We start from the raw sequence: 27,937 nt of genomic DNA on the forward strand, positions 1-27,937 counted from the left end.
GACCCATGAGAGCCTAGTGATGGCACCTTAACCAACCTTGGGGGGAATAGATGAGCCCCTGAGGGAGCAGTTCTGTAATGAAGACAATGATAGCGACCAGATTCATAGCTACTATTCATTACCCGAGTACCAGGCACCGTGCTGCCCCGGGTACGTACTGATATTATGTAATTGGCTCAAGAAGCCTACGACCTCCTAATTCCTCCCCATTTCACAGATTGGAAAACTGAAACAGAGCTGGATGAGTGTTTGATTTTACAGTTTATCTTCTGTGTTTAGCGTGACGAATGCTGGAAGTGATTGAATGCCTCTGGGGGCTCTTTCTCAGGGTGGTCTCGACCGAGGTCACCGTGATCCGGGAGCTTCTCTGCAAAGCAGACTCCTGGACCCCACTGTAAGCGTGCTGAATCTGAATCTGCAAGGGGGGCCCAGGAACCTGTCTCTCCCATACCTGCCTAGTGAAGTGGGTGACATCACTGCCTTGAGAAATTGGCCTCTTGGAAAGAAACCGTGAAGTCATGCAGGGCGTCCCCAATCCATTCATCTCCGTCTGTCATCCTTGTCACAAAAATGCCAGTGGCTCATTAAACAGAAATGAGTACTGGGTATACGGCTCTTCATTTGTTTAATAACTGCACACAGAAGCACACAGAGGGCGTTTCAAAATCAGCAAGAAGGAGGCAAGAGGGATCTCATGCACTGAATCAACTCGGTAGGAAAAGCGAGACATCTGATTAAGTATTTATTGCTTGAGACAAAATTTTGAAGACAGGCTCTTTAGGCAAACTTGTCTGAAATGTCCTTAAAGCATTCTAAAGCAAATAAAAGAGAAAAATTCACCCAGAAGGATATAGGAAATCTTTTCATCCCCGAGATGCTCAATGATAAGTGATTTTTATAAAGAGACAATTAAATTGGGAGTGCCATCAGACAAATCCGTTTAAAGACAAGTCCCTCAATGCAGACGTTAGATTTAGGCACAGCTACTGGTGAGGTGAGTGGATCTCCGATAGTTTAGCTTTCAGTACTTTGGTCTCCTGCAGATTGGTCTTTTACTCTTTGTAGGTTGGGGGCGTAGAAATAGAACCTGGAGACCATGCCGCGGACCGGCCCAGGGGCCGGATGGAACCGATGCATCGTATCCCTGCCTCGGGCAGCACCGTGCTTCGAGCAGTTCGGCACCCTCAAATCAGTGGTTCTCCCCGATTCTTTCCTCTCACTTCCTGACCGGGGAGCACCTGGGAAGCAGCTAAACTCCAAACCCCTGGCTCAGAGATTCCCATTCAGCAGGTCAGAGGTGAAGCCTGGGGACCGCTTCAGTGCTGGGACCGCTGCAGGTGGTCCAAGAACTCTGCTTAAGAATGAGCGCCCTTCTGTGTTTCGTTTTCAGAGAACAGGGCAGGAGTAAGAAGTTGAGGGGTTTTCAGACATGGCTTGTAAAAAGTACGCGGCGGGGCGCCCCGCACCCCGATAGAATCCCTGAGAAGGGCAGGCGGGTCGGCATCGGTATGAGGGTGACGCGCCCCTGGGGTTGAGGACCATGAGGCTGCAGGAGCCTGGGCTTCCCCACGCTCCACTCTGGGCATCCCGTGGGGACAGCAGTAGCACATGTGGGAAGAGCCATCCAAATGCAGCTGGCCTTGACCTGTACAGAATCGGGCGGAATTAAACGGAGGTGACCCCATCAGGGCCCTGACCATCAGGGCCGCGGGAGTTCGGAGCAGGAGAGGCCGCAACGGGGGACGTCGGGTCTTCAGTTGCGCTTTGAAGGGTGAATGCAATCTTGATCATCCCGCAGGACCTGGGAGGCTGTTTTCGGGGGCCAGGTGTGACAAAAGCCCTGAGGATGAGCATGGTTCCTGAGAAACTCAGTGTGGAAACTTGGCCTGGCCAGGGAGCTGTAGGGCAGGAGGCACCGGCTGGGCTGGGCTGGGCTGGGCTGGATGACCCGTAGCACTGACTGGGGCAGGGAGTCCTCATGGGACCTCCGGCATGACTCGTGCTGTAGGGAGATGCCCCTATGGGGTGCAGGTGGGTTAGGAGGGTGGACCCTGCTATCCACCCAGTAAGAGGAGTTGAGGCCCCAGACTGGTGCAGTGGTCAAGGGGGCGGAGAACACAGAAGTTTGCAGGGGACACAAAGATAAAGTCATAGACAGACACTCAGAATGGCTCCAGATCTGTTATGAGCAATGACGTGGTATTAAGATGTCATAAAGATAGAAAAACAGGCACTGAAACTTACTGAAGATCCAGGCTGCCTAGACCCTCCTCACTTGTCTACCATGTTGGAGAAAGATGGGTATGGCAGAGCGAATTCACTGAAAGCGGATAATTCCAGCTGATGTGACCCTTTTTCCCAATCTCCTCTCTTTATGCCAGGTCTACCGGGCTAAAAATTACCTTAAATAATTCATTTTCATTTCCCACACCTATTTAATTGATGACCGTGTAGAGTAAAACAACCGGAAAGGAGATGCAGGAAAAGAGAAGGGGTCCCCTGGGACCCCGGCATCTCCTTTCTTGAGCAAGGAAAGTAACCGTGTTCGCTAGTTCGGTCATTACTTCCTTACCCATTCTGATAGAAGTCCTGGTGTTCCCTTGGCCATTTTCCTAGTGAAGAAACCAAGGACGCTTTGCTGGAGTCGTGGTGACGGGAAGTCGTGTGGTAGAGTGTGTGCGGGACATTATAGGTTACAGAGATGGGTAGAACTCAAGGTAATCACTGTTCCTTCCCAGGTAGACCATTCCATGCTGCCTTCCTGGCTCTGCTTCCTCCTGCCCAAGCGAGTGAGCACCTAGCTACTGCCTTAGATCTGCAAAGGAAGGAAGGACGGGCTAAGAGTTCTTGGGCAGAAACCCTTAACACTTCCGTACACGTTGCATTTGCTAGGTTTGTGTGAGGGCTTCCGAGAGTCAAGGGAGCGGACCCTTCGGTAGCAGGAACTGGACAGAGGGGGGTGAGTTTCTACATCTCAGCCACTTTGCGGTGAGCACCATTGGTCATGCTCCTGAACGTGGTTACCTTGTGTCCTGTGCTTGGGGGCTGGTGACAAACAGGGTGAGCCTTTGTGGAGGAGCATGAGGGAACCCCGTGGTCATGATGGGCTGCCATTTTGGCATTGGGGAGCAATCTTTTCTCAGGCCTCCTGGAATTGCTAGGCTTCCTCGTATCTCAGCTCTAGGATCCACGGTTTCGCGTCCCTACACCCACAGCTGCGTGATCCTGAAATTTTTATCCACCTTACGCTCCCATTTTTCCCATCCCGAGAGTATCTGTTTCTGGGGAAGGTGAGAACTCATCCCACAGCAGAGCCTCGTAGCATCAGCCCGTTCTAGAAACATGTTGTGAGCCTCTCGCTCTGTGAGCTGGGCACCGCGCAAGATGCTAAGCATAGAATGACAAATTATCCGAGGTCCTTGTTCTCCAGGAGAGGAGACAGCTATGTAAGCAGGAAGTGCTGTTGGGTATCTTCAGACTCTGGTGCCGTCGTCTGTAAAAGTGAGATGCTGTGTGTCTATGCCAGAGGCTCCTTGTGAGGACTGAAATGAAAAGCACTTAGAACAGTATCTGGCACATGGTAAGCATGGGGTAAGGGGCGGCTAGAGTTATTTCTGTCATCATGATGCCACTGTTGCCATTAGCACTGACCTACCTCGTGCCCAAGGTAGGTCTGCCGGGTGCAGAATGGAAGGAGGGAGGTAAGGACCCAGGAAGGTTCTTCAGGGCAGGTCATTTTTGAGCTGGATCTTGAAGGGAGAGGAGGAATTGGCCAAGAAGACAAAACAGAGAGGAATGTTCCAAACTGAGAGAAAGTGGAGAAGGCCCAGGGGTGTGCAGACATCAGCTAGTTTGGGGAACGCAGTGGTTCTGGAGGGAAGGGGAGGCCTCGCATGCACACCTTGGGTTTCTCTGTGACGTAGGAGTAGCATCGTGCTGAGCGACGGGAGCCTTGAGGAGACCAGGGAAGATCGTGACAGCCCCATGTGGAGGACGTGAGGGACAAAGGCCACACATTGTGTGGGATTTAGGGGAGGGTGGACACTGAATTTGGGGGCCGGCAAATAGGTAAAATCCACAGGAGAGAAACAGTAGGAGATGCTGATCTACAGTCTTTCGGATATGGTAGGAGAGGCGGGTTTTTTTTTAATGTTTATTTATTTTTGAGAGACACAGAGCGTGAGCAGGGGAGGGGCAGAGAGAAAGGGAGACACAGAACCCAAATCCAAAGCAGGCTCCAGGCTCTGAGCTGTCAGCACAGAGCCCGACGCGGGGCTCAAACTCACAAACTGTGAGATCATGCCCTGAACTGAAGTCGGACGCTTAACCAGCTGAGCCCCCCGGGCGCCCCGGAGAGGCTGTGTTTAACAGGAGAACCAGAGCAGGCTTCAGGAGGGAAAGTGTGAGCATAGAGAGATGACTTAAACATCTAAACGCAGACCATGGGAGCCATGGATGATGTGCCAGGAAGGCGGGCTCTATTTCTATCTCTGGGGTTTAAACAAAGGAGTGACATCAGGTTGGTGCCCTCAGGATGTCACTTTGGCAGAACTGTGGGGGTTAAACTATAGAAGGCCACACGGGAAGCAGACAGATACTTGGAGAAAACTCTAAGTCCCCAGAACCCTGCAGTGCCCCCTGATGTGGATTCCAGCTGTCAAGTTCAGAGAGCTCTGTCTGCATCACACACATGCCGTACGGCCTTCCCCCTCCCCACCATCTTGCTCTTATTGGCTAGGCTTCTCCCAGGCCCACCCACAGCCCACAAGACCCAACCATGCCCCCCACCGGTGCTAGATCATGTCCCGGAATTTGCAAGGCCATCCCAAAGATGCCCCAAGGGCTGGTCTGTCCCGAAGCTCCCCTAAGTTTAGAGCATCTCTGGGAAGCTTCAGAGACATTGTCATGGAACCAAGGGGTGTTGGGTGTGTGCACCTGCCACTGGGGCCCAGGAATGGGTAGTGGAGCCTCTGTACAGTTTGAACAGCCCAACTGTGGATGCCACATGAGTAGGCCAATGAGCCCAGTCACCATGCTCAGACTTCATGGAGGTCAAGTGTGGACGTGAAGAGATGAGCTAAATAGCCCACAGACCGTGGAAGCCTTGCCTCCCCGTGGGGGCACCTGAGCCCTGTGACCACGAATCCTCCTAAAGCATCATCCCCAGGTTCCAGATGAGGGAATTAAGGCTAGCAGTACTGATGTCACTTGTGGAGGGACATGCCATTAGTGGACTTGAACCTAGGGCTGGCTTCTAGTCCCATGCCTGTTAGAAAGTGAATTTGCGGGGCGCCTGGGTGGCGCAGTCGGTTAAGCGTCCGACTTCAGCCAGGTCACGATCTCGCGGTCCGGGAGTTCGAGCCCCGCGTCGGGCTCTGGGCTGATGGCTCAGAGCCTGGAGCCTGTTTCCGATTCTGTGTCTCCCTCTCTCTCTGCCCCTCCCCCGTTCATGCTCTGTCTCTCTCTGTCCCAAAAATAAATAAACGTTGAAAAAAAAAAAAAAAAGAAAGTGAATTTGCAACTACGTGGGTGGAACTAGAGGATATTATGCTAAGCGAAATTGGTCAGAGAAAGACAAATACCCTATGACTTCACTCATAGGAGGACTTGAAGAGACAAAACAGATGAACATAAGGGAAGGGAAGCAAAACTAATATCAAAACAGGGAGGGGGACAAAACACAGGAGACCCTTAAATACAGAGAACAAACAGAGGGTTGCGGGAGGGGTGGTGGGAGGGGGGATGGGCTAAATGGGCAGGGGGCACTAAGGAATCTACTCCTGAAATCATTGCTTCACTCTATGCTAATCAACTTGGACGTAAGGTGTAAATTGAAGAAGAAAAAGAAGAAGAAGAAGAATTAAAAAGAAAGTGCCGGCTGAAAAGGATTATGTTCACATGACAGTGGTAAAATTGTAGACACCATGCCATTTCCTAGAGCAGGTCTGGTTAAAGTTCCAGGGGTTTCTGTGATCACATAGAGCGCATTCACTTCCCCTTCCTGCTGCTGGTGAGCCTAATACTTAGCCTGATGGCCGTGTGACCCACATGGCTAATCCCTGGGTCCCTGAGCTCCCTCGAGGCGGGAAACCAGAGCGGGTGGGTGCTGGGTGGGCGTCACCAACCCTGCTGGTGTCTTCAGTGGGGGCCCGCGTCCGTGCCCACAGTCCCAAGGTGGGTACGAGTGGTGTTCTAGGTCTCTTCCGCCCCCCCCACCCCCCCAGAACTCACGTGTGCCTCTCGCCCTCCTTGTGCTGCAGATCCTGGCGCCCCTGTGAAATTGCCTTGTCTGCCAGTGAAACTGTCCCCTCCGCTACCTCCAAAGAAAGTCATGATCTGTATGCCTGTAGGGGGGCCAGACCTCTCCCTGGCGTCCTACGCGGCCCAGAAGAGCGGCCAGCAGAGCGGGGCCCAGCACCACCACACGGTCCTGCCGTCCCAGATCCAGCACCAGCTACAGTACGGCAGCCTCGGGCCGCACCTGCCCTCCACCACCGGCTCCCTCCCCATGCACCCCTCCGGCTGCAGGATGATAGAGGAGCTGAACAAAACGCTGGCCATGACCATGCAGAGGCTGGAAAGGTAACTGGCGGGGGGGGGGGGGGGGGGGACGGGAGGCAGGGCAGGAGGGGGGTGGGCTCGGCCGGGTAAGGTGGTCGGGATCTGACCATGACTGAGGAATATCAAGACCAGGGTAAGGGCTCATTCTCACTTGGGGTGGGGGGCGGGGGGGGGGGGAGGGGAGTTTGAAAGTAAAACCAGACCGAAAACCGAATGTCAAGGGAAGTATGGAAGAAAAAAAAAATGTCGCCTGTCACATTTATCGGAAAGGAGAAGTGGGACATCTGGATGGCTCAGTCGGTTGAGCATCTGACTCTTGATTTCAGCTCGGGTCATGATCCCAGGGTTGTGAGATCAAGCCCCACGTTGGACTCTGTGCTGACAGTGTGGAGCCTGCTTGGGATTCTCTCTCTCTCTCTCTCTCTCTCTCTCTCTCTCTCTCTCTCTCTCTCTCTCCCTCTCCCTCCCTCTCCCTCTCTCTCTCCCTCTCCCTCTCCCTCTCCCTCTCCCTCTCTCTCCCTCTCCCTCTCCCTCTCCCTCTCTCTCCCTCTCTCTCCCTCTCCCTCCCTCTCCCTCCCTCTCTCTCTCTCTCTGTCTCTGTCTCTCTCTCCCTCTCTCTGTCTCTCTCTCCCCCCCCTCCCCCTCTGCCCCTCTCCCCACTCTCTCTGAAAAAAAAAAGAAAAAGCAACAGATGTATCCACATATGTACTGTATAAATAGCATATGTGTAAATATATAAATACATAGATATATAATACATATTAAACATTTACATTTGTAATAAATTATATATTATATAAAATATATATTTAATGTAAGTTTTAAATATAAATATATTAATATATGTATTTATATGTGAGTATATGTAAGTACATAAATACGTATAAAGAGTAACATATATGTGTTTTATATATAACACATATGCTTCTATAACTCTTAACATTTCTTGAAAACATATACACACAGTTATTAATAGTGGAGGGCACCTGGGTGGCTCGGTTGGTTAAGCGTCCAACTTCTGCTCAGGTCATGATCTCAAGGTTCATGAGTTCAAGCATCACGTGAGGCTCTGTGCTGACAGCTTAGAGCCTGGAGCCTGTTTCGGATTCTGTGCATCCCTCTCTGTCTCTGCCCCTCCCCCACTTGTGCTCGCTCTCTCTCTCTCTGTCTCTCTCTCTCTCTCAAAAATAAATAAACATTAAAGAAATTTAAAAAAAAATAGTGGCTATCCCTCAGATGGGGAGAAGGAGAGAAATTCTTTTATTTGTCTATTACATATATTTCTGTACTAATTTTCTATTTTGTGTATATTATTTTTATGATGGAGAAAGATGATTTGAATATGAAATAAGAAAGGATGGGAGCCGGCAGGACAGCAGTGGAGAAGTAGGGGGCGAGGAGAGGTAGAAAGGCACGCCCTTGTTTTTGCCGATGAAGGAGGCGGGGTGCTGTAGCCTGATTACTGAGCCATTAATGTTTAGCCACACCTGATGCGGCCCCCTCCTTCTCCAGAATCCTCCTCTAGTTACCTTGCTGGGAGATCTGCGAAGAGAATCTGAAGGACTCGTTCTGAATGTGTGTGTGTGTGTGTGTGTGTGTGTGTGTGTGTGTGTGTGTGTGTGTGTCTGTGTGTGTGTTCAAATACCACCCCACTTCTGCCGGATTTCCCAGCGTGATTCCAAGGCATGTTGCTTGACCTAATTCCCTAGCATCACAGGAAGAAAGTGTTGCACTCCACCGTGCAGAAGGTGTCTGGAGTTCAGGACCGTCTGTATCTGTCCCAGAGTAGTGACAGCTGTCAGCTGGGTCCTACAGATGGGAGAATTGTAGTCTGGAGGGCCTGCTGGCCACCAGAGGGCCGGAGGCAAGATGAACCTGGTCAGGAGCTTTCTGATCTAGTGTCCAGACTCTCAGCCATGTATTCTGGGTTTGGGCTCTAATTGATTCCAGAGGAAGTAGTCGTTGCTAGGAACTCTGACGTGGTGGTATATCCACCCTCACTGAAAAAAGATTGCTTTGGCCCCTTACCATCCTTTCCAACTACTGTTATTGTTAATAAGGAAGGTAGTCGTTTCAAATTTGGATGACACTTTTTAGTCTTCGATGGACTATTATCATCTTAATCCTCACATCGGCTAGGGAGGCTGGGTTAGTAGAGAAACTAAGGCAGGCTAAGTGAGCTCCCCAATGCCAGCTTCTCAGAAGAGTGGTCCACAGATTGCTTGTTGGCCATCTGCAACCCTATAGGTACAGAAACTGAGAGCAAGCTTTTAGACACTTTCCTACTGATTGGACAATGATTTTATGTCTGTTGAATATGATAATAGAAAAGGGTTTCATTTTTTATATATTTTCTATCATGTTTTACAAAAGCATCAGTCTGTGATAGATTGAAAATATAAATACCCCAACCAACCGGCCAACAGAACTGGTCCTTCCTCACAGATGTGTTGAAAAGCACCATCCCAGGTAGTAAATCGAGGGGACACATTCCCCAGCCTGGGTCTTCCTAATGCAAATCCAGAACTCTTTCCGCAACAGGACAACTGTTGTCCTGGAGACAGCTAATACTCAACATAATTCCCGATCCCCACGCCGACTATATATCGAGTAAGTCTTCGTATCTCGTAGGAACTTGAATCAATTGAAAGAGATTCTCGCAGGAACTCAGGACAGCATGTTAGTTGCTAAATACGTCTCTACTCAAAGGATGCCACTTTAAGAGTTTCCATGGAAAGTACTAACCAAGTGACACGCTGTTCTTCAGTCATTTCTGCGCGTGTTTGCAGAACATTTCAGTTGAGTGTAGACCAATGGATAGGTCTTTTGGACCCAGACCGGGTCAGGTTCTTTACTGAAATGAATCCAAGAAAACAGATTTGTTCTGTTCCATAATATCACAATATAATGTGGACACAGGGGATAGGAAAGGGAACAGCACGACCAAGGCAGCCCCCTGTGCTCCGTGCTACCCTCAGACTCTTATCACTTCCTGTCTCACTCCCTTCCTGTCTTCGGTCAAGACACAGGGTTGTTCTGATAGACCAGCCAGGACATAGGGAATTCGTGTATATATCACTCTAACAAGATCACCCTCCAGAGAAAGAGAAGCCTACCACCGAAAGAAATAAAGATGGAGAGATTTGGAGGCACCTGGGTGGCTCGGTTGGTTGAGCATCCGACTCTTGATTTTGGCTCAGGTCATGATCTCACGGTTCGTGGGCTTGAGCCCCTCAGTGGGCTCTGTGCAATCAGTGCAGAGCCTGCTTGGGATTCTCTTTCTCTCCCTCTCTCTCTGTTCCTCCCCAACTTGGGCTCTCTGTCTCTCAAAATAATAAATAAATGTAATAAATTTTTTTTAAAAGATGGAGGGATTTTTCTGAGCGTCCAGGAGTCCTGGAAGGATCTGAAGCATTGAAGTCACAGGCCACCTTTTAGTTCAGTGCGGGATCCGCCGCTCTCTCTGGTGATGTTGCCCTTCTTTTTTACTGCCTAAAACTTCTCCCGGTTGCCTGTCAACATGATTTCATTCTTGTTCTGACCAAATTTAACACAGAAAGGAAGAGTTATTTCGCCCTTCTCCCGCCAATTTCCAGTGATCCCAAAAAACACTGAAAGAAGGAAGAGACATTACTGAGCACTTATGCAAAGCGCGTGCCACCTGCGAAGACCCCGGGGTCTCATGGGATGTCACGTGTAGGGCATTGGTGCAGACCTGTGGCCTGATCCTGACGGAACACTATAAGTAATGCGAAAATCGAATGAAGAATTAAGCAGCATCCGTGCCAGACTTTGGGCCATAAATCTGAATACGTTGTCATGTTATCATTGAAAAGGACCATAAAAAGCACCCAGGCAGCCAGCCCACTGGCTACTGCAGTGTTCCTGACCACCTGTCCTCTACTCCCCGTGAGAACAGGAACCTCCCTGGGTCCCAAGATAGCCCACCCCGTTGTCAAGAAGGTACGATTATTACAAAGTTATTTCTTACGTTAGGTCAAAAGCTTTACTTCTCATAACTTATACCCCCTCACTTTTCTTTCCCTGCCTGTGAAAAGCTTCCCAAGCTTTGAAGGTAGCTACCATTGACTTTATGAAGGGCTTCTCTCCTCCGCACGAATAATCCCTAACTCGTTATAATAATCATTTATTGAGATGGCTTCTAGACCGTTTATCGTCTTGTTCGTGGTCTCCCAAGAATACTCTCAATCCGTTCCAAATTACTCTAACCTGAACTTGCTCAATGACACAAAAATGTGACACGGGGTTGGTCGCTCACAGCATTGGCTCACCCGTTCTGGGGGGAGGGGTACAGGAGGAGGGAAGGAACTAGAGACTAAGTTGAAGCAAACTTGAAGGGGGCCGTGTTTATCCGAGGTCACGGGGCTGCCCTCGCCTGCGTGGCCAAGCTGGAGGCCGCCCCCGCGTCACGGTAGGCGTCTAGGATCCAAAATCGTAAACTGCTGGGATTTCAGCCTGACGCCTTTTCTTTTTGCCTTTGATTCGAGGGACTTAGTCCATCCAATCAGTTGTCTTGTTACATGGCACGCCCTGAAAGTGTCCAAGAGGCAGTAGTGAATGTTACACCAGATTCCATGGAAAGTCACCCTTCAGTGGCCCCTAAAAGGCACATCGCAAATCGGTTTGATCCAGTCTTGTTGGAGATTTTGTTTTTGTCGGTTTCCTGAAATCACATGGTCTTCGTTTCCTTTCCTGATGATTCGTATCTTTTTTGAAAGTGATGTTTTATCATTCCAGGTATCATGTGGTTTTTAATACCTGCAGTACGCTCTGTGATCTAGTTGACATAAATCCTGGAATTCAGACCTAAAATCGTAATCAGCCACTAATTTTCTCATCTTACTTCAGTTCATCGGTTCCTTGTCCTCTGGCTTCCCTATTAGTAAAATGACGATGGGAGGGGCGCCTGGGTGGCTTAGTTGGTTAGGTGGCCAACTCTTGATTTCAGCTCAGGTCATGATCTCACAGTTCGTGAGTTTGAGTCCCACATCAGGCTCCGCACTGATGGTGCAGAGTCTGCTTAGGATTCTCTGTCTGTCTGTCTCTCTCTCTCTCCCTCCCTCCATCCCTCCCTCTCTTCTACCCTTCCCACGCAGTCTCTCTCTCAAAATAAGTAAACTTAAAAAAAATTTTTTTTAATGTTTATTTTTGAGAGAGAGGGACACAGAGCACAAGCAGGGGAGGGGCAGAGACAGAGGGAGACACAGAATCCGAAGCAGGCTCCAGGCTCTGAGCTGTCAGCACAGAGCCTGATGTGGGCTCGAACCCACAAACCGAGAGATCGTGACTTGAGCTGAAGTCAAACGCTTAACCGACTGAGCCACCCGGGCGCCCCTTAAGGGAATACACTTTAAAGGATTCCTGCTTAATTAAGGAAAAGGAAAATTCATACTTCCAATTGCTCAGGCCAGAAATCTGGACATCAACCTTAACGCCCTTCTTTATCTTGTATTTCATGTCTGATGGGTCTGCAAATCCTATCAGGTCTATACTGAGAGCCACTTTGTACCTGCTCCTGCTACCCAGTGGCCTAACCTCCACTGTCCCTCCCTCCTGGTCTCCTGTTTCCATTCCTTCCCCTTCAGTCAGACAGACAATGTGTAACAAAAATCAGATCATGACATGGGGTGGCCTGGGTGGCCCAGTCGGTTAAGTGTCCGACTTCGGCTCAGGTCACGATCTCACGGTTCGTGGGTTCGAGCTCCACATCGGGCTGTGTGCTGACAGCTCGGAGCCTGGAGCTCTGCTTGGGATTCTGTGTCTCCCTCTCTCTCTGCCCACCCCCCGCTCGCGCTCTGTCTTTCTCTCTCTCTCTCAAAAATAAACATTAAAAATTTTTTTTTCAAAAATCAGATCATGATTGAATTCGTTTTCGAGAACGGCCATCACAAGGGACCGCAGACTAGGGCACTTAAACGACAGAAGTTTCTGTGCTCACAGCTCTGGAGGCTGGAAGTCCAAGATCAAAGTGTCACAGGGCTGGTTTCTCCTGAGGCCTCTCTCTCCTTGGTTTGTAGATGGTCATCTTCTCTCCTGATCTCTGCTCAGGACCTGTCCCACTCCATAACCTCATGTTAGATAGACTGAAGTAGGTTGTTAACTCTAATGTGAACGTTTCTGGAAATATGGCTGTATGAGCAAGTCCAGACCAGTGATGGTCAACCAGATGCCGAAAGGCTTCCAGAACCATGCTGAACTCTCAGCAATGCTTATTGATTACCACATGCCAAGCATTGTGGTAGTCACACAATAACATCTGTGGCCTTTCCTTTAAAATAATAATATTGATAAGTGTAGGGATATGACTAGTTTAGTGTGCTTGCTTGTAATGTCCCCATTTTTATATTTATATATTAGCTGGGGATTAAGTTACTACCTGTCAAGAATATTAAAAAAAAAAAAAAGAAATAACTTCAACTTTGGACAGAAGCAAATGAAATCAGTAGCCCCCGCCCCCAAGATTCCTTCAATCTTTCGAATCCCACTATTCCAGAATTAGAGAACTTTCAAAGGGCACAGCTGATTCATAGTCCTAGGATAAATCCATTCCATGGTGACAAGTACTTTTTTTTCATGTGACCTCCAGGGTCACAGGGAATTCTAAAGAATAATTCATGGTCCTGAACTAGATGATTTCCAAGGGGTTTTTTTGTAGCCGTAACAGTCTAATTACTGCTTGTGTTAATAACGCTTCCGTCTACAAATCAGAGTGTTCTGTGATGGTAAGCAGATGTACGTTGGTGCCCTGGCAAGGACGAAACTGAGCACCTAAATGTCATTTGCGTATAAAGTAGCACTGGTTTGAAGAAGTTCAGTGTTTTGTTCGTCACATATGAAACAACGTGCGTTTTTAAAGAAATGCGTTTCCGGGAAAGGACTTTCCTCCTCGTATTGATGACCGTATTTGTCCCTGACCTCAACACCGGTATCGTCAGCCTCCTACTTTAGGTCATATCTTTGTGAAGCATACATTTATCTTCAAGTGGTGGCACGTCGGCAGTGTTTTATAATTTAACTCTCATTCTAAGGGGGGCGTGACGTGATTTCAGTGCAAGGTGAGGTCACTGGGAGCAAGACCGATCTTCCCCTGCGAGGTGAGGGACAGACTGCTTAAAAGGAAGGTTAATGAGACCGCGCAAACCATTGGCATCTTTTGAAGTCTTGAGAGGATAAAAAAAAGGGAAGTATATTTTCAAAAGAGAATCTGCTCCTGAATTCCTAAGTGTGCGTGAGCAGAAACCCTGCTCTTGCCCGATGCATGACTGTTGATTCTTTGGTCTTCTCAGAAACCGTTGTCCGGGAAGATTTTTCAGGCAAAAAATACAAAAACGCTAAAGGAAGTGTTTTGATAAATTCATGGGCAATATCCATAATGACTGGTTGATGAAAAATGGCCAGGGTTTAAGTATAGCCCTAGTTAAAACCGCCACCCCCAGCATTGACCGATAGGAAGCTCACCACACCAGCATTATCCTCTGAGAAAGCAAACCGGTTTCTCCATTCAGCTGATGAGGAACCAAACCTGGTGTGTGAGACCCTGGTGAGTGGCCCAACCGGGTCTCAAGCATAGGCCTCCTCACTGCACGTCCTACCCTCCTGGCATCCAGCCAAGCGTGACCCAAGACTCCTGCTGGTGTCTGCGGACAAAGTCGTGTGAGAAAGCCACCACTGTTTGGCTCCTCCGTCAGGACCGGAGGATGCTGGGAAGGGTGGGCTGCGGGTCAGACTGGGTGTGCCTTAGGGTTTTCTTTTCTGACACCCAGCCCAGACAGGATTTCAGAAATGTGGGTCCCTGGTCCTCGTAAAGGGCAGAGAAAGGGTTGTGAATGAATTAATTTAAATTCATCACCACTGCTGGGGAGAACGAAGCTCCAAACACATTCTCCACTCGAGAAGGCTCAGACCCTAGTCTATATATAGAACGGCATAGTTTCCTGCTGACTAAAGTCCCACCAAAAAAAACCCCACAAAGAACAAAGCTCTGATGTTGAGTTTCTTATCTTAGAAGGCCACGATAAAACACACAAAGCGAGCCTGCTTGCCTAAAATGAAGCCGATTAACGATTTTCTTGGATTTCAGTGGTTATTTCTGTCACTCTTCAGCCTCGGGCGCTGCAACTTGTACCCTAATTTCTCACACGTTTTTGGTCTCCAGGAAGAAAACCGTTCTCTCTCCCGTCCGAAAACTCTCTTTGTAACTCGTGGGCCCCAGAACTCAAAAGCTGTTCCTCTGGAAGTCTCATTTCACTTTCAGTGTTACATTTGTAGATAATCAATTTTCTCTGTCCTTCGAGGAGATTAACTCCGTCTTAAAAACTTTAACGAAGCGTTGCGTCTGAAATCCGATGCCAGAAAGCGGTCTCTCCTTATTACACGTTTTCCTTCAGTAAGGGATGATAAAATGGTCCCCAAGTATTTTCAAGGAAGATTAGGATTTAAAATAGACGGTTTTTAATTTCAAAACCTGTCCCCATTTTCCTAAAAGAGTATCAAAGGTGTTTGATAATCCCCCGACGCATGGATGAGGCCCGTTAACCTCTGCCCGTTAACCATGTGATGGAGGTAAAGCTATGATTATGAAGCTTCCTTGTCAAGAGGCCAACTGTGGTCATGACCCTGAATTCTTGTAGAGGTTTTGGCATGCATTTCTTTATGAATTATTAAAAAAAAAAAAAGCTCTTTCTCCCTTACCAGTAGTAAACATGACAGATAAGACAGGCTCTTAATTTTCAAAGTCCAAGGATTTCTTAGAAACATGTGACTATTTAAATGATAGGAAAATGGCGGAGGGGAGGTGGATGGAAATCTGAGGGATGTGTTTGTAATCTCAATCTGTGTGTTTCCTACTTGGCTTACTAAGAGTCAAAAGGGGGAGTCGGATTTTCCAAAGACTCGATCAATGTTATTCTTCTTGGAGATAGGACTGAGTGAGCAAATAAAACTTTTCACTTCTGCAATGTATCATGGGGACACGACGAAGGAGCAGAGAGTTGGAAACGTATGCTTTTTCTGATGTAGGACTGCCCTTTTGCTCTCAAGCTTTTAGACGTTTTCTGTTTTCAGTGTGTTGAAAGCAGTAGGCATCCCGTTTGAGGTAAATTCTTCTTTATACTCTCCTGTTGGTTCATTTTTTTTTTTTTTCCTTGAGGGAAGATACCATTTTTGGTCAACGAAGGCAAAACAGCGTCCGCATCCTTGTGGGCTTATGTTTCAGTGGAGGAGACTGATGAAAACATAATGTGCTTAAAGCAGGGAGGGGGCACTGAAGAAAAATAAGGCAGGGAAGTGGGACGAGATGATGGTGAGGCCTTTCTACCCTCAATGATATAGGCATCAATGTGGCCACAAGACACCCACTGCATTCCCCCTTTTTAGTGACAGCACTGCATTATCCAAGGCTGGATTATTCAGCCTCTCAGTTATTCTCCTCTCTCTTGCGTCCTCTTCTGCCTGAACACCTACTCACCCTGAAACTATTATGCTGCCTGAGTCCAGAATTCAGACCTGCTTCTGTGTTCCATAATAGCCTTGGGGCTCTTCAAAGCAAAATTCCTAGCAAGAGAGTAGTTGGGTTCTGTGAGCATCTCTTATCCTTGCTTTTTGATAGATGGAAAATTATGTTTCCCAGTGTGTTTTCTGGAATTTGGGGTGCAGACGGCATTTCACAGCACGTACATGTACAAGAAAATCGTCGTCATCGAGGGTTCTCTGGGACAAGACGGCATGGGTGATGCCGAGGGCACAGGCTCAGGACATAAACCCACGTTTATGTCCCTGCCGTGATCACAACCACGCGATCACTTGTTTTCTGAGAAACGTAATGCCCTCGTCCGTAAGATCATAACAGTACCCTTCCTAACTTTGCAGCGTTTTGTGCAAATTAAATGAGATGATGAACATTTACACAGCACTTTTCTAGGGCCCTTAAAGGACCATTTGTGTTAGCTATTGTCATTTTTTGGCAGGATGCCCCCCACTCCTTCATCCTGAGCCGTGGAGCCCCTGCTATCTTTAATGCGTAGAATGGAAATAGTCAAAATGGCACAGCTGTCCGATGTGTCGTAAATATCATTGCATGTTCATCCCTAAGACATTTGCTGAAAAAATTACAACATTTGGAGCTACGTGAAGGGGAAACAGAATCTCCTCTTTTTCCCCATCCCTGGAGAATAATTTAGGGCCTTTGGTGTTTATTTAAATTCATTATAGAATGTCATAGAAGAAGAAACCACCTAGATTTCATCTAGCCCAACTACCTCACCTTACAAGACAGTCTAACTCTGGACAGTCTTAATGGAAGTGACCTGATAGGCTGTGAGTATAAAATTGGAAAATGTGAGTATAAAATTGGAAATGATCTGGGTGGCTCAGTCGGTTGAGTGTCCGACTTCAGCTCAGGTCATGATCTCGTGGTTCGTGGGTTTGAGCCCTGCTTCAGGCTCTGTGCTGACAGCACAGAGCCTAGAGCCTGCTTCGGATTCTGTGTTTCCTTCTCTCTCTGCCCCTCCCCTGCTCACACTCTGTCTCTCATAAATGAATAAATGTTTAAAAAAAATTTTTTTAATTAGAAAACATAATGACCTTAACTCTTTCTTACACGTGTTCTGTGCTCACGTAGTCCCAAGATGGAAGGCACGTGGGTACCATGACATTCTTCCTTGCCGAGATCTCTTTGCCTTATCTCAGATTATTTTCTTAGGGAAACACTCTCTAGATCACAGTTTCCAAAACCTTAATTCTCCTTCCACAAGGATATTTTCCCTACGAGGGCAAGGCTCTAAAGGTCACGGGGATCGTTATTTTATGAATTAAATCATAGATACGATGCGTCCTACTCTGATTCCAGGAGACTTCAGTTCAAATATTTGCCTGACTTTTCCATCAGTTCCAAAAGCATGCACAAAAACGGGGCTGGGGGATAAAGATAATTAATAACCCGCCTCCATCAGCGATGCTCACGGTAGGTGGGGCAGGGGGTAGATGCATAGACACATAATCACAACGTAAGGTGACCAGTGCTCTCTCAGAGGTGGGCTCAGGGCCTGGAAGCAGAGAGAAGGGCCTGGTTTCTATTAGAAAAGTCAGAAAAGGTTGCTCAAAAGCAATGGCACATGAGCTATCCCCGAAGGGAGGGGAATGCCCCAGGCCACACTCCAAAGGGATAGTTCTGAGCCTGAGTGATGGCAGGAACAGAGAGGAGGCAGGAAGGCTCCCAGTGTGCTTGGGAAGCAGCAAGCGGCCCAGTGTGGCCGGCTCTGGGGTGAAGAATAGTAACAGAGAAGGTTGAAAGGAAGCATAGGACCATCTCATGAGGCGTCCCCCTCGTCCAGGCCACAGGGGGTGGACTTTATCACGGTGACAGTGAGACCCTTCAGAAGTCTCCAGTGGGAGAAGTACCCCATCAGAGCTGTCTGGCAGCCCTAGAGATGGTGGGGAGGGGAAGGTTCTGGAAGCAGGGAAAGGTTCAAAGCCATAGCAGGACTTCCGCTTCTGCCTGGGCAGTGGTACGGTGACGTCAGTAAGGGGTAAGGTTCTGCTGTCTTACTGCCTGAGATCGGTAACGCTTGCACCACTGCAGCTGTGACCTTGGCCGTGTGCCTCACTTTTTCTCTCTAAAACGGGGGGATGACAGTAGTACCTACCCAACAGGGTTGTTGCGAGGCTTGCCTGAACCAGTATGTGGCACAGGGGGAGCTGTTAAAATGTCAACTGTTACCCTCTTTGTGTGCAGTAGTATGGTAACGGTAAAGGAAGGTTCCAATCGGGAAGCAGGGATTAGAGGCTTTATGTTTACCTGTGGTTCTAGTTCCCAGGCAGCTAACTGGGGAGAGGAACCTCGAACACAAACCACAGGCAATGAGATCCCTCTGAATGCCAAGCAAACTCAGTGCTCCATCCCAAGGAGTTTTGCTGTGAATGGTCTAGAAGGGATCTTATTACATGAGTCAGCTTTTTCCTCCAGGAGTTTGACCGGGTCCCCAGTTGGTGTGGTGACTCTTTCGGGCCACTGGGGTGTCATTTTGTAAATCACTGACCTGGCTCACTCAAGAGCCCGCTCGGAGCTCTTGCATTGGTGGGGTGACCGCTCAGGGCCTGGAGCAGGGATGCAGGGAATTTCTGCAGTGGACGTCTGATAGCATCAGTGGGATGGCTGCACCCTCAAGGACCAGCCTGGGACACAGCAGGTCAAGAACTTAGGAGAAAGGATCCGGACGGTTCCTGATCATTCAGCGGCTGCTGTGGATTCCCAACGGTCGTTGCCACGGGTGCCTTGGAGAGACTTACATGGTACCACTCTGAGGACACGGCAAGTAGCAAAGCTGTTGTGGATATCCTGGGCCAGTGGCTCCCAAATGGGCAGTTTTGCCCCCACGGGAATTTTGGCAATGTCAGGTGATATTTTCGGTTGCCACAAGTGGAGAAGGTGCCACTGGTATCTACTGGGTAGAGACCAGGGACGCTGCTAAGCCCCCTGCAGTGACCCTCACCACAAGGACTTGTCTGTCCGGCCCGAATGGGAATCGTGCCGATGCCGAGAAAATCTGGTCTAAGCCATTATTTAGCTAAAATGTGAGATATGCATTCTTGGTAGCACATCAGTTGAGCGTAGGACAACTTTTCTCTAAAAGTTTTTAACAGTCGCGTATTTAGTTTAACCTAAGTTCTAAACACACATAATAATTAGCACATAAAACCCGTGGTTACAAAGCTGTTGCTTAAGATGAGGCTGAAATGGTGTTTGTGTTCTTTATTTATGTTTTAGTTTGGGAAGAGACAGAGGGGTACCTGGGTGGCTCAGTCAGATGAGCATCAGACTCTTGATTTCGGCTCAGGTCACAATCCAGGATCATGGAATCAAACCCTGCATCGGACTCCACACTGAGCATGAAGCCTCCTTACGATTCTGCCTCTCTCTCTCTCTCTCTCTCAATCTGCCCCTCTTCCACTCACGCGCTCTCTTTCTAAAATAAAAAAAATAGTATAAATGGACTTCAAATATGGCGGGCACGCGCACACACACACACACACACACACACACACACACACACACACACATGAAGTGAGTGTAGGTGTGATCAAGGTTAGGAAACGTTGGTTTAAGCCAGGGATCAGAAAAGCTTGTTGTTTTTCCATTGACTGTATTCCTCATGCGGTCCTTTCATCCCTGTGACCTCTTCATTTCCGTAACTGGAAGCCTGTACGTCCCACTCCCCTTCACCCATTTGCCCATCCCCCCCACCCATCTCCCCTCTGGCAGCCACCAGTGTGTCCTCTGTATTCATGGGTCTGTTTCTGCTTATTCGTTCTGGTTTTTAGATTCCACGTATAAGTGAAATCATATGGTATTTGTCTTTCCCTGACTTCTTTCACTTAGCATAATACCCTCTAGGTTTATCCATGTTGTTGCAAACAGCAAAAATCTCACTCTTTTTTATGGCGGTGCATTATTCCATCGTGGAGATACAGATATATGTCTGTCTGTCTGTCTATATAGATGTATATACCACATCCTTTTTATCCATCTATTGAAGGACACCTAGGTTACTTTCATGTCTTGGCTATTTTAAACAATGCTGCAATAAACATACCAGGCATACATGTGTTCGAATTCATGTCTTCACTTTCTTTGCGTAAACACCCAGTAGTGGAGTAGGGTAGTTTTATTTGTTTTTTTTTTTTTTTAATTTACGTTTATTTATTTTTGAGAGCGAGGGGGAGACAGAGCATGAGCAGGGGAAGGGCAGAGAGAGAGGGAGACACAGAATCCGAAGCAGGCTCCAGGCTCTGAGCTGTCAACACAGAGCCCGACGCAGGGCTCGAACTCACGAACTGTGAGATCATGATCTGAGCTGAAGTCGGACGCTCAGCCGACTGAGCCACCCAGGCACCCCTGGGTAGTTTTATTTTTTAATTTTATTTTTAAGATTTTGAGGAACCATGCTGTTTTCCACTGTGGCTGCACCAGTTTGCATTCCCACCAACACGGCATGAGGGTTCCTTTTTCTCCACATCCTCACCAACACTTGGTATTTTTTGCCACACCATTCTGACATGTGTAAGGTGATACCTCATTGTGGTTCCGATTTACATTTCTCTGATGATAAATGATGTTGATCATCTTTTCAGGTGTCTGTTGGCCATCGGATGTCTTCTTTGGAAAACTGTTCAGACCCTTTGCCCATATTTTAATTGGTTTGTTTGTTTGATATTGAGTTGTAGAAGTTCTTTATATATTTTGGTTATTAACCCCTTGTTGGATGTGTCATTTGCACATATCTTTTCCCATCCAGTAGGTCGCCTTGTTTTATTGATGGTTTCCTGTGCTGTGCAAACGCTTTTTCTTTTGGTGTATTCCCAATGGCTTAATTTGCTTTTGTTTCCTTTGCTTGAGGAGACAAATCCAGAAAGTTGTTGCTAAGGCCAAAGAGAGCCCTACCTATGCTCACTTCTAGGATTTTTATGGTTTCAGGTCTTACATTTAGGTCCTTAATCCATTTTCAGTTTATTTTTGTGTATATTGTAAGAAAGTGATTCAGTTTCATTCTTTTGCATTTGGCTCTCGAGTTTGCCCAGCAGCATTTATTGAAGAGATGGTCTTTTCTCCATTGTATAGTCTTGCCTCCTTTGTTGTAGACGAATGACCATTAAAGCGTGTGTTTATTTCTGGGTTCTCTGTTCTTTTCTGTTGATCTGCATGTCTGTTTTTGTGCCAGTACCATACAGCTTTGTAGTATATCTTGAAATCTGGGATTATGATCCCCCCACCCCCACCCCAGCTTTGTTCTGCTTTCTCAAGATTGCTTTGGCTCTTTGGGGCCTTTTGTGGTTCCACACAAATTTCAGAAAACATTTTCTGATAGTTCAGATAGTAAATATTTGAGGCTCTATTGCAACTACTCACCTCTGCCTTTTGGAGCAAAAGAGGCCAAGGCAGTCAGCGTGATGAGGTCCTCAGATGAGTCAACAGATGAGTCCCTTTCCCAACCTGACCCCTTACAATGCAGCGTCCAAGATGAAGCCTTTAAACTCCATGCCCAAGGGTGGCCTGACTGTGGCAAGGTAGAACACTATTACTTACTCTGGTTAGTAAGATTTAAAATACTTACAAAGAAGTAATGCTATCTTGTACACGTTTCCTCCACCTTGCACATGTACAGTTAGTGGGGTTTGTCTTTAATGTAAGTTCACAGTCTTCCCAGTATCCCAATTCAGTTTTTAGGTACAGCGTACTAAAACATGATGAGTTCAAATTCCCACCCCCTTCTGTACGACCTGGGTCCTCACGGGCCTATTAATTGCCCTCCCAGAGCCTCACTTTCCTGCCTACCAAAACAAGGATAATGACACTTCTCCTGCCGAGTTGTTATAAAGATGAAATGAGATGCCAGATGTGGAAGTTTCTAGAACAGTGGACAACCCGACCAGTAAATGTTCACTTTTTCCACTCCCTCCTTTCCTTCTCTTCCTCACTTCTTCCACATATTTGATGAGGATGCCCCCTTTTTGTCGTTAAGCCATTGATGAAAGTGCCTGCCCTTCAAGGAGACTACAGCTTGGCTGGGGAGGGGAGGCAGCAAGCAAACAGATGATCACAGTTTTCGCAGTGGTGGAGTCCCTGGAGAACATAGGCATCACCTCAGGCATCGCCTGACACAGATATTAAAAGCTGCATAAAATTAACCCCGTGGAGGTGGGAGGGGAGCACATTCCAGGCCAAGAGCATGTAACACGTCGTTGCATGTGGCTGAGGGGTAAGTTACATGGCGATGGGGAACAGGGAACGAGGGTGGGTTTAATAATATGGGTCCAAAGGATACAGGAGTGCTGATGCATAGAGGCACATGCACCCCAGTGTTTCTAGCAGTGCTTTCAACAATAGCCAAATTATGGAAAGAGCCTAAATGTCCATCAACTGATGAATGGATAAAGAAGATGTGGTTTATATATACAATGGACTACTACTTGGCAATGAGAAAGAATGAAATCGTGCCATGTGCCGCAACGTGGATGGAACTGGAGGGTATTATGCTGAGTAAAATAAGTCAGAGAAAGATATCGTATGTTTTCACTCATATGTGGAGCTTGAGAAACTTAACTGAAGGCCATGGGGGAAGGGAAGGGGGAGAAAATAGTTACAGAGAGGGAGAGAGGCAAACCATTAAGAGACTCTTAAATACAGAGAACAAACTGAGGGTTGATGCGGGGGCAGTGGATGGAGGAAATTGGTGATGGGCATTGAGGAGAGCACTTGTTGGGATGAGCACTGGGTGTTGTATGTAAGTGATGAATCACGGGAACCTACCCCCAAAACCAAGAGCACACTTTACACACTGTATGTTAGCCAACTTAACAATACATTACATTTTGAAAAATAATAATAATATGGGTCAAGTTGTGCAGGGTCCTGCACATCATGCTGTGTTTAAACTATTGCTCCCAGGCCGATGGTTTTCACTTCTCTTTAACAGTGAGAACTTTTCCTGGGAGCAGATCTGCTAAGTGACAACTCTAATATAGAAAACCAGCCTTTACTAAGACTGATGTTCGGCTAGGTGTTCCCCTTCCTGCCCACAAACGCCAGGGGTGGAGGCCAGATGTAATCAGGTGGTCCGTTTACGTTGATTTAGTTCTTGGCCTTGACTAGTATAGCTCATAAGGTAACTGGATTTTCCCTTTGTGTCACTCTTGGAGCATTGGTTTTGTGGACGGGGCAGGTATTCAGAATCCTAATGGGCGAAGCAAGACGATCTGGGGTTTTGGCAAGTTGCCCTGACAGCGGTGTGAACAGTCTGAAGCTGAGAGTACTTTGAATCCACTTGGAAGGCCATTTCTCTAAATACCAGGAGAGGGCCTCGTTTACAGGCACGTCACATGCACGAACCCTCCTCTTACGATAGGTTTACCTAATTTTGCCCAAGGGGACTGGGGCTCAGAGAGGTTAAATAATTAGCCCATTGTAAAGATTTGACAGTCAGTGGCAAAACTTGAACTCGGGTGTGTATATCTTGACTCCTCAGACTGAGGTCCCATAACAAACTTTCCAGCCTCCCCTCAGCTAACTCTCCTCTCCTTTGTTTTTTCTTGCTGCCCTTTGGCTCCCCAGTGACCCGATGTGTGGGATTATCTGGGTATTTGCCTTCTACCCAGCACCTTTCCTCACATACCGCTGGCAGCCAGTGGATATTTATGAATCAGACCCTTCTGATGGATGCACCTCGCTTCCCGGGAGGCACCTTTTTTATCCTTTGTATATCCTTGTGGTAAATTAGACATTCTATCACCTGCTAGATGCATACTTCAGCAAGATGAAGTGATTGGCCAGGCGGGGTCTTCAGAAGTATCTCGAGGGCCCCCAACAGGTGCTTGCCGATCACCATGACCAGTCCCTGTTTCACGAGGTGGGTGGCCTAATGCCTCGCACCTGCCACCGTGGCCGGCGGGCCCTCCTTACGGTCCTGTCCTCGAGGCCTCAGTCTCCCCTGCACCAGTTGTGAAGGAGGAGAAACCACGGCCTCTTGTTTATCACGGCCTAGCCGTGAGGCTGAATCTCTTACCTTCCTTTGCACGATCTTTCTCCTTTCTTCATCCTCTGGAGACAATTTGGAGCCTTCTGTCTTTTAAATTTTTTTTTAGCATTTATTTATTTTTGAAGGAGAGAGAAAGAGTGTGAGTGGGTGGAGGGGCAGAGAGAGAGAGAGGGGGAGACACAGAATCGGAAGCAGGCTCCAGGCTCCGAGCCATCAGCACAGAGCCCGATGCGGGGCTCAAACTCACAAGCCGTGAGAGCATGACCTGAGCTGAAGTCGGAAGCTTAACCGACTGAGCCACCCAGGTGCCCCTGTTTTTTTTTTTTTTAATTTTTGCTATGCGCTTCCTAATTTGCCTACAGTGAACTTAAATGGTTTTCATAATGAAGCAAACCATTTTTAATTAAAATATATATTTTATCTGAATGGGTTCAATTTAAGAGGTCAAGCCAAGAACGTCATCATTGTCCCCTGGACAACTGATCTACGAAATAACCAGACTGACATGACCCGTGGCTGCTGAGAGTCTGACACTGTCCTTGGGAGAGGAATCCCTCTAAGGCATCCAGGACCCTGTTGACCCTGATGGTCACACATGCATCTCCAGCCTCGTGGTCCCGCCTCTACTCTTCCTCTACGTCTCTGTCCATGACATTCAAAATTATTTCAATCTCCTGGGGCACCTGGGTGGCTCAGTTGGTTGAGTGTCTGACTTTAGCTCAGGTCATGATCTCATGGTTCATGGGTTTGAGCCCCGCATCGGCTCTGTGCTGACAGCTCAGAGCCTGGAGCCTCTGTCGGATTCTGCGTCTCCCTCTCCCTCTCTCTCTGCCCCTTCCCCGCTCTCTTCTCCCTCTGTCTCAAAATAAATAAACATTGAAAAAATAAAAAAAAAAAACTATTTCAGTCTCTGCCACACTCAGCCCCTCCCAGTCATTGCTGTGTAGCTTTGAAAGCCAGAACCTCCTGCGTTCTCTCTTTCTTTCCTGGATCCCTAGCTTTCCCCTCAAATCGGTGCTTTTACTCCTTCTGTGAAACATGTGGGTGTGCAAAGGAACCTTCCTCTGACACTTGGAGATGTGTGTCTTCACCGTAAATATTTCTGGAATTCAAATTATTTCAAAAAAAAAAAACGTGTTTTTATGTTTCTAAATTGTGATGCATCCGCAAGACAAAAACATTGTTACCATGCTAACCATTTTAACGGGTACAGCGGACGAGCATTAGGTCGATCCACACCGCTGTGAAAGCCTCATCCCCATCCGTCAGGAAGTTCTGCCCTGAAATGTTTAGCTAGGAGATAAGAAATGGGACTTGAAATGCCCGGCAGACCCTTCGTCCCTGAGGACGGGGACATCGGAGTTTTAGAAAGGTTCTGATGCATTTATGTGACATGTTAGCCAGAATTAATGGTCTGTCTGCTTCTTGCCTTCGAACAGCTCTGAGCAGCGGGTCCCCTGTTCCACTTCTTACCACAGCTCTGCTTTGCACTCCGCTGATGGCGTCACAAAAGCAGGACCTCTGGGCCTTCCAGAAATAAGACAAGTGCCAACCGTCGTGATTGAATGTGATGACAATAAAGAAAACGTGCCTCATGAATCCGACTACGAAGACTCTTCCTGCCTCTACACAAGAGAAGAGGAAGAGGAGGAGGAGGAGGAGGAGGGTGACAGCTCTCTGTATACCAGTGGGTACCCGCCCCCCCCCAGCTCTTCCCCGGGGAGGGGGGAGGGCGGGGCTCATGGGGGGAGCTGCCCTCCGCTCTGGGTTCCAATCCGGGCGTCCACTGGCCCGGGGTCATAGGGCAGCTCAGTGAGGAAGATGAAAGGGTAAATGTCCCCCAGGGACCCTCATAGCTGCAAAACTTGCACCATCACGCTGCTCCTTTCTTATCTCCTAGGTGGCTTTTTCTTCTTCTGACTGCTTCCCTTGGGATCCGACCCCGTTTCTGGAAAAAAAAAATGAGGGAGGGACCCTGAAACTCAGTTCCAGTCCACAAAGTACTCAGAAATACTAGCCACTGTGTATGCAACAAATTCATTTGTAAATGTACCTCGGTGTTCCAGAAGGCCTGAATTTAAATTTCTCGTTTAAGGCCTTCACCTGCGCCAAAGACCCAAGGGAAGCAAGGGAAAAAAAGAAAGCGAAGCCCCAAAGCTGTCATTCTGGCCGTGAATAGTAAATTGTAGTTAAGTGAGTACGCACTGATTATTTGGCCAGCTTTTTTTTTTTTTTTGTAAGTTTTTCATGTTTGTTTATTTTGAGACAGAAAGCAAGCAGGGGAGGGGACGAGAGAGAGGGAGAGCGAGAGAGAGAATCCCGAGCAGGCTCTGTGCTGCGAGCTCAGAGCCCGATGTGGGGCTGGATCTCAACAAACCGTGAGATCATGACCCGAGCCGATATCGAGTGTCAGGTGCTTGGGGTGCCCGGGTAGCTCAGTCGGTTAAGCGTCTGACTTCAACTCAGGTCATGATCTCACGGTCCATGAGTTCGAGCCCCACGTCGGGCTCTTTGCTGACAGCTCGGAGCCTGGAGCCTGCTTTGGATTCTGTGTGTCCTTCTCTCTCAGCCCCTCCCCTGCTCCTGCTCTGTCTCTCTCTGTCTCAAAGATAAATAAACATTAAAAAATTTTTAAAAAGAGAGAGTCAGGTGCTTAGCCAACCCAGCCACCCAAGCACCCCTATTTGGTCAACTTTTTAATGAAGTTCCATAATAGCAACCTTTTACTGAATATATACCGTGTGCCTGCCAGTATGCTAAAATCTTATTGTCTTATGTGCATCTTACAACACCCGGTGGCATGGGTACTGTGGTCCCATTTCACAGATAAGGAAGAATAAAGAGAGGAAAGGAACTGGCCCAGAGCCTCACATCTGTCTAAGAGGCAGTGCTAGGATTTGATGCCCTCTAGGTCTCATTCCCAGGCCCTTATTCTAAGTCCAGTGGGGCTCAGTCGCTTGAGCAGTTGTCTTTGGCTCAGGTCATGATCTCACTGTTTTGAGTTCGAGCCCCACAATGGACTCCGTGCTGATCATGCACAACCCCCTTCGGTTCCTCTGTCCTCCTCTTTCTCTGCCCCTTCCCCGCTCATGCTCTCTCTCTCAAAAATAAATAAACATAACATAACATAACATAACATAACATAACATAACATAACATAACATAACATAAAAAAGACAAGACCAGGGCACCTAGGTGGCTGTTATTTGAGCATCTGACTCCGGCTCAGGTCATGATCTCGCCGTTGGTGGGTTCGAGCCCCGTGTTGGGCTCAGTGCTGACAGCTCAGAGCCTGGAGCCTGTTTCAGATTCTGTGTCTCCCTCTCTTTCTGCCCCCCCCCTCATGCTCTGTCTCTCAAAAATGAAGAAATGGTAAAATTCTTTTTTTTTGAATGTTTATTTTGAGGGAGAGAGAGAGACAGAGTGTGAGCAGGGGAGGGTCAGAGAGAGAGAGAGAGACAGAGAAACTGAAGCAGGCTCTGGGCTCTGAGCTGTCAGTACTGAGCCCAACGTGGGGCTCAAACTCACGAACATGAGATCATGAGCCAAAGTCAGATGCTCAACCGACTGAGCTACCCAGACGCCCCTAAAAATGAATAAATGTTAAAAAAAAAAAAAAAGACCAGTGGAGGAAGAAAGACCAGCACTATTAAATAAAATCTAAAGGAACCCTCCCCCAAACATGGAACTTCCCAGCCTCTCGCTGTTGCTTTACACGCACCAGGCTTCAGACAGCTAGCTGAACTGGAGAGCTGAGAAGAGGCCTGGTGAGCAAGCAATGAGGTAGTGGAAATAACATCGAAGAGAGAGAACCACAGACGGGTCAC

General features: G+C 47.8%; 1 protein-coding gene across 1 annotated transcript in view; it reads left to right on the forward strand.

Annotated features, from left to right (window-relative positions):
- Nucleotides 1–27,937, forward strand: part of PHACTR1 (phosphatase and actin regulator 1) — a 216,292-nt gene that overhangs the window by 140,770 nt on the left and 47,585 nt on the right. The window contains exons 5-6 of the mRNA XM_047101806.1: nt 6,261–6,582; nt 25,550–25,797. Coding sequence (XP_046957762.1) covers nt 6,261–6,582; nt 25,550–25,797 — 570 coding nt within the window. The remainder of the gene's footprint in view (nt 1–6,260; nt 6,583–25,549; nt 25,798–27,937) is intronic.

Source organism: Lynx rufus, unplaced genomic scaffold, assembly GCF_022079265.1.
Source record: "Lynx rufus isolate CCGP_SWC_20201006 ecotype Redwood Valley unplaced genomic scaffold, mLynRuf1.p SCAF_6, whole genome shotgun sequence".
Taxonomy (NCBI): Eukaryota; Metazoa; Chordata; class Mammalia; order Carnivora; family Felidae; genus Lynx; species Lynx rufus.